At 41.5% G+C, this 7,627-nt stretch overlaps 1 protein-coding gene across 1 annotated transcript; it reads right to left on the reverse strand.

Annotated features, from left to right (window-relative positions):
- Positions 1-4,623: 4,623 nt before the first annotated feature.
- OR11A1 (olfactory receptor family 11 subfamily A member 1) lies at positions 4,624-5,571 on the reverse strand. Its single transcript, XM_040457129.1, has one exon. It carries the CDS (start codon positions 5,569-5,571, stop codon positions 4,624-4,626), a length of 948 nt encoding a protein of 315 aa, XP_040313063.1.
- Positions 5,572-7,627: the final 2,056 nt, after the last annotated feature.

The following is a 7,627-nucleotide window of genomic DNA, read 5'->3' on the forward strand; positions in this document are numbered from 1 at the left end:
GCAGTCCGTGAGTTCGAGCCCCGCGTCGGGCTCTGGGCTGATGGCTCAGAGCCTGGAGCCTGTTTCCGATTCTATGTCTCCCTCTGTCTCTGCCCCTCCCCCGTTCATGCTCTGTCTCTCTCTGTCCCAAAAATAAATAAACGTTGAAAAAAAAATTCTTTAAAAAAATATTATAAGGATCCCAGAAGAAGAAAAGAAAAGGGGGCAGAAAAAAATTTTTTAAGAAATAATAGTTTAAAACTTCCTTCTGGGGGTAAGAAACAGAAATCCAGATCCAAAAAATTGACCCAACGATGTCCATGCCAAGACACACAGTAATTAAAATGGCAAAAAGTAGTTAAAAGAGAGAATTTTAAAAGCAGCAGGAGAAAAGAAACCAGTTATATACAAAGGAAACCCCATAAGGTTTTCAGAGGATTTTTCAGCAGAAATTCTGCAAACCAGAAGGGATTAGCATGACATATTCAAAGTGCTGAATGGAAAAAATCTGCAGCCAAATATACTCTATCAAGCAAGGCTATCATTCAGATATGGAAGGAGAGATAAAAACTTTCTCAGACAAACAAAAACAAAAGAAGTTTGTGACCACTAAACCAGCCCTGCAAGAAATATTAAAGAGGAATCTTTGAGTGGAAACATCATAAATGACAGTATGAAAAATAAATATATCTATAAAAATCAGTCAAAACATTCACAAAATAAAAGGATGTTAACATATGACACCATATACCTAAAATGAGGGTGGGGTGGAGTAAAGAATGCATTCAAACTTAAGCAACCATCAGTTTAATACAGACTATTATATGCAGAAGATGTTATATACAAACCTAATAGTAATGACAAATCAAAAGGCACTTAAAGATAAGCAAAGAATAAACAGAAAAGAATTCAAGAATATCACTAAAGAAAACCAGTAAACCATGAAAGAGAGCAAGAGAAGAAAAGGCCAGAGAAAAACTATAGAAACAACCACAGAACAAGGAACAAAATGGCAATAAATAGACATCTATCAATAATTCCTTTGAATGTAAATGAACTAAACACACCAATCAAAGGACATAGGTTAACAGAATTGATTTTTTTTAACTTATCTATATGCTTCCTTCAAGAGATGCATTTCAGAGTTAAACACACCTGAAGATTGAAAGTGAGGGGATGGGGAAACATTATCATCCAAATGGGTCTCAAAAGAAAGCTGGGGTAGCAATACTTATACCAGAAAAAACAGACTTTAAACCAAAGACCGTAACAAGAGACAAAGAAGGATAATACATAATAATAATTGGATTATTACAATCCAACAAGAAGATAAAATAATTATAAATGTTTATGGACCCAACATGAGGGCACTCAAACACATACAATTAATAACAAGCATAAAGGAAATAGTCGATAGTAATACAGTAATAGTAGGGGACTTTTAACACATCAATGGACAGATTATCCAAATGGAAAATCAACATGAGAAAAATGGCTTTGAAAGACATACTAGACCAGATGGATTTAACAAATTTATTCGAAACATTCCATTGTAACACAGGAGAATATACATTCTTACCACATGCACATGAAATGAACACTCTCTAGAACAGATCACGTATTAGGCCACAAGAGAAGTCTCAACAAATTCAAAAAGATCAGTCATACCATGCATCTTTTCTGATCACAACACTCTGAAACTAGAAATCAACAGCAAGAAAAATTCTGGAAAGACCATGAATACATTGAGGCCAAATAACATGCTACTAAACAGTGAATGGGTCAACCAAGAAATCAAAGAAGAAATCAAAAGTACATGGAAACAAATAGAAATGAAAACACAATGCTCCAAAACTTTTGGGATGCAGCAAAAAGTGGTTCTAAGAGGGAAGTTTAGACCAACACAGGTCTACCTCAAGAAGCAAGAAAAAGTTCAAATAAACAACCTCATCTTACACCTAAAGGAGAAATAAATACATAGATAGATAGATAGATAGATAGATAGATAGATAGATAGATGATAGATAGATAGGGGCGCCTGGGTGGCTCAGTCAGTTGAGCGTCCGACTTCCGCGCTTAGGTCATGATTTCACGGTTCATGAGTTTGAGCCCCGCGTTGGACTCTGTGCTGACAGCTTGGAGCCTGGAGCCTGCTTCAGATTCTGTGTCTCCCTCTCTCTCTGACCCTCCCTCATTCTTGCTCTGTCTCTGTCTCAAAAATAAATAAATGTTAAATAAATAAATAAATAAATAAATAAATAAATAAATAAAACAAAATAAGACAAAACCCAAAACCTGCAGAAGGAAGGAAATAATAAAGATTAGAGCAGAAATAAATGGTATAAGCCCTGAAAAAAACAATAGAACAGATCAATAAAACCAGGAGTTGATTCACTGAAAAAATAGCAAAATTGATAAGCCTCTAGCTACACTCATCAAGGAAAAAAGATAAGGGACTTAAATAAGTAAAATCACAAATGAGAGGAAATTAACAACCATCACCACAGAAATACAAACAATTGTAAGATTGTATTATGAAAAATTATATGCCAACAAATCAGAAAACCCAGAAAAAAAAAATGGCTAAATTCCTAGAAACATATAAACTACCAAAACTGAAAAGAAGAAATAGAAAATTTGAACAGATCAATTACTAGTAAGGAAATTGAATCCGTATTTTTAAAACTCCTAACAAACAAAAGTCCAGTACCAGATAGCTTCACAGAGGAATTCTACCAAACATTTAAATTTTTTTTTCAACGTTTATTTATTTTTGGGACAGAGAGAGACAGAGCATGAACAGGGGAGGGGCAGAGAGAGAGGGAGGCACAGAATCGGAAACAGGCTCCAGGCTCTGAGCCATCAGCCCAGAGCCCTACGCGGGGCTCGAACTCACGGACCGCGAGATCGTGACCTGGCTGAAGTCGGACGCTTAACCGACTGCGCCACCCAGGCGCCCCTACCAAACATTTAAAGAAGAGTTACTGCTATCACCCATCATCAGAGAAATACAAATCAAAACCACAATGAGATACCAATTCATGCCTGTCAGAATGGCTAAAATGAACTCAGGAAATAACAGATGTTGGTGAGGACATGGAGAAAGGGGAACTCTCTTACACTACTGGCAGGAATGCAAACTGGTGAAGCCACTGTGGGAAACAGTATGGAGGTTCCCCAAAAAGTTAAAAATAGAACTACCCTATGACCCAGCAATTGCACTACTATGTATTTACCAAAAGAATGTGAAAGCACTAATTCAAAGAATACGTACACCCCTATTTTTATTGCAGCATTGTTTATAATAGCCAAATTATGGAAGCACCCCAAGTGTCCATCAACTGATTAATGGATAAAGAAGATGTGGTATACATACAAAATGGAATATTACTCCACCATAAAAAGTATGAAATTTTTCCATTTGTAATGACAAGGATGAAACTAGAGAGTGTAATGCTAAGCAAAATAAGTCAGTCAGAGAAAGACAAATACCCTATGATTTCACCCATATGTGGAATTTAAGAAACAAAACAAATGAGCACCAGGAAAAAGAGAGAGGCAAACCACGAAACAGATGCTCAACTACAGAAAACAAACTGATGGTCACCAGAAAGGAAGTGGGTGGTGGGATGGGGGAAACAGGTGATGGGTATCAAGGAGTGCACATGTTGTGATGAGCACTGGGTGTTATATGGAAGTACTGAATCACTTTAGTGTACTCCTAAAACTAATATTACATGGTATGGTAACTATATGTAATTGAAGTTAAAACAATTTAAAAATGCCTTTACCAAAGAGCACACAGAATATTTGTATGTGGAATATGTACTTATACAATGCACACAACTGAAAGTCGCTCGAAAATCCTGCAGAAAAAAAAGAGCCATTGACTCCAAAAAGGAGTCATTGAAATAGGGTTGACAAATGTAGATAATGAAGCTGGATGATGGGTACATGGGGTTATTAGAATTTTCTCACTACTTTCTTATATATTTAAAATTTTCTACAATAAAAAAACTTTAAAAAAAGCAAATGCATTCACCTTTAAATGTTAAAAAATATTGTATACCCTTAGACTGGGCAGTTTAAGTCCTAAGGATTTATTATAGGAAAATCTGGATGTAAACTATGTTTGCATGGTGAAAGAATTGCATACAACTAAAAAAATCCCATAAGCGAAGATTAAACAAGCCATGTTTAACCATCCTAAAAGCCCAGAAGAATGAATAACTCCATACTCGTTGAAAAAGAAAGATGTTTAAGACATAGTGTCTAGTGAAAAACCAGATTACAGTTTCACAATCCAGGTTGTTTTATACGTATGTGTGTGTATACACACATGCACACACACACACACACGTACACACCTATTACAAGTAGCCAATATTTTTGCTTTCTGTTTCTGTTTCTGTGTATCTACTTTCTATATCAAGTATTCATAGCCTATTTTAAAAAGAATAATAAAAGATAAATGTAAATTTTAAGTTAACACTTGAAATTGGTGCTCATTTTTAGAGTAACTACAGAATGTTTTACAGAGAGAAAGGTCAAAATAGAACAAAGTTCTTCCTCCCCAACCAGTCCTGAAGGACACCCCCATGAAGACATGCAAAGTCCAAATAAAATCCTCACCACCATTCTCCCTCAACTGAGTGTTTTGGTGAGCTTAATGTACAGAAGTCTCCGCAATGCATGATGAACCTCCTTGTTCCTCAGGGTGTAGATCACAGGATTGAGAAGAGGGGTGACCACAGTGTAGAGCAGGGCAAAGACCTTGGAGACAAGTTGGGAATGGACAGCAGAGGGTGCAATGTACAAGACCATGAGAGTTCCATAGAAGGTGGACACCACCACCAGGTGTGAGGAGCAGGTGGAGAAAACCTTTAGCCTCTGGGCCCCAGCAGGGACTTTGAGCACAGTTACCACGATCCGGGCATAAGATGTCAGAATCAGCCCGAAGGGAACAGTGAGGCAGACCACAGACAGAATGAATGTTGTCATCTGGGCCACACTGGGATCCGAGCAGGCCAGGCCCATCAAGGGCATGAAGTCACAGTAAAAGTGGTCAATGTGGTTGGGGCCACAGAACCTCAGCTGGCCCATTAGGGCCACAACCAGCCCATCTACCATGAAGCCAGAGAGCCAAACTATGACCACCAGCCCCAAGCACCCCCTGGGTCCCATGAGGAGTGGGTAGCGGAGTGGATAGCAGATGGCCAGGTAGCGATCATAGGCCATGACAGCCAGCATGAAGCACTCAGCCGTGGCTAGAGAACCGAAGATAAAGAACTGCAGCAAGCAACCAGCCACAGAGATGGCCGCTTCCTGCAAGAAGCCCTCTAGCATTTTGGGCACCACTGTGGAAGTGTAGAGGATCTCCAGGAAGGACAGGTTAGCCAGGAAGAAATACATGGGTGTGTGGAGCCTCCGTGAGCTAACCACCGCCACGACGATCAGCACATTCCCCATGACGATGGACACGTAGACAATGGTGAGCGCAACAAAGAAAACGAGACGCAGCTCAGCTACATCATGGAAACCAAGGAGGACAAATTCAGTGATAGTTTGGTTTTCCAGAGCAACCATTTCCATGGGGATCGTCCAAGTTCCTGCCCGACAGAGATTAAGGGAGAGATTTTAGGGCATCTCCGTCTCCAACACCAACTCCAAGACAAGGAAGGCTAAAGCGAAAAGATGAGGGTGAGTCTCCCGCACAAATGTCCCTTGCACATCCTGATCTGTCCCCCTATAGTGGCTTCCTCCTGCAACTGTTCCCCTGACCGTCCTTAACTGTGTATGTTCTTCATGGCTCAGGAGAGTTCGTCCAAACACAAACGTGGTCTTCAGGACCCTTGACCCTATTAATTCAACCCAGTGTTTCTGTGACACAATGAATCCACCAGCCTCATGTGTAGAGCCAGCCACACAGTCGTCCTCCTGAACAGCAGACTAATACCCTCCAAATGCCTGCGAGACACTCCCTACCCTCAGCTCAAAATCAGCAGGATCAAACACAAATCCTCATATCTTTCCCAGCCACAACCAAATTCTGCTTTGATCCCAAGCTTACCATATCATTGCCATTTCAGCTGAATGCCCTCTCCCATTCCCAACCTCCAGTCAGTAAAATCCCACTGGTTGTTCCTTGGAAAGTTCTTACACATTCCCTCCTCCCCACACACCAACTTCACAGCCTCTTCATGACTCTCTTAGCAGTCACCTCTGTGTGATCTTAGCAGTTACAACTGTGTGGACTCCTTGTCCCCTCTCATGTATCGAAACAATCTTCTTTAGATCCTGGTTTCATCAAGCCATTCAAGATTTTATAGGGGAAACGTGATAAATGTGGGAACAGAGGGACCAAATGCAGAGGGAGTGGAGGGGGCATGACAGTCCAGCCAGGGAAGGTGGTTGTAGGCTCAGTCTTGAAGTACAGGGACGAGCTGGTCAGGCAACAGGTGCTGAAGATTCTAGGTCAAATAAAACCATTCCATACACTCAACAGCTTACCATCTTGTGGAGAAAATGGACACATCAACAAATAATCGCAATACGCTAAAAGAGAGCTCATGAATCCAACCTGCAAGAAACCCTCCTGGGTGGAAATAACCCTGGACTGATGGGATTGCTAAGGAGAAAGGAAGGTGTGGAGTGAGGGCATTTCAGGTAAAAGGAAAATGAAGAGGGCATTTCAGGTAAAAGGAAACTGAGGCAAGAAACAGCACACAGTGTGAGGAGGGGAAGAGGGTGTCAGGGAGAAAGCAACCAAGGGCAATTAAAAGAAATTCACTTCTGAAGAAGCGTTAGGATTGAGGCAAACAGTGTGGAAGGTAGGGATGCAGATGTGGGCCCAGACCAGAGCATGGGGGTCCTGTCCTGTTGTGAGGAGAGCTGGGGCTTTGTCCTGTAGGCAGGAGGGAACACAGAGGTGACACGGTGCACCTGCACCTGGCTGGTACTGAGAAAGCTGGGCCCAAGGTAGCTGGAGTGGGGGACGGGCGATTCCACATCCCAGCTGCATCCTGGGGAGCAGGTGCACTGCCTTGAGGTGACCACTCATTGCTCTGTTATGTGCACTCTCTCCTCCATGGAAATCTCTCCTCTGTGCAAAGACTGCCAGCTCATCTATCACAGATATTAGTATTTATATCCACACTCAACAAAGTTCTCAACAAAGATGAAGGTTCAGTAAACCCTGATGTTTAAAACTGCCTGTCCCACAACCAAAGCCCACGTGAAGTGATTAGGAGGGTTTTGTGCTCCATGGACTTAGGAACCCCAGAGGTTCTGTTAATGTCTATTACCTACCCTCCGTGTCAGTGCTCTTCCTTGGGGTCCAAATTTGACCTTCCTCTGGACCTCCTGTAGCCCCTAGATTACTTATGCATCCCAAACCCACTCTGAGGCTGGGGTTCTTTCTACACACTGGTCTCTCAGAAGGAGAGGCAGGCCAGGACCTCCAGGAATAAATAGCTCCCCACTATCACCACCCCAGAAATCAGCACCAGAACTTGATCATACTGACTCAGCCATTTATCCCTACAGCGACAAGATTTGCATTCCTACAGATTCCACTCATTCACTCTCCAGATCGTAAATGAAACGCAATCCTTCTCTCCTAGGGCGGCACTGAGCCAGCTGAAACCAG

This window comes from Herpailurus yagouaroundi, unplaced genomic scaffold, assembly GCF_014898765.1.
Source record: "Herpailurus yagouaroundi ecotype Mexico unplaced genomic scaffold, PumYag 219, whole genome shotgun sequence".
In the NCBI taxonomy this organism is placed as follows: Eukaryota; Metazoa; Chordata; class Mammalia; order Carnivora; family Felidae; genus Herpailurus; species Herpailurus yagouaroundi.

What these genes read in the sequence shown, in the direction of transcription:
- OR11A1 (XM_040457129.1), bottom strand. Translation starts at nt 5,571, where the DNA reads ATGGAAATGGTTGCTCTGGAAAACCAAACTATCACTGAATTTGTCCTC.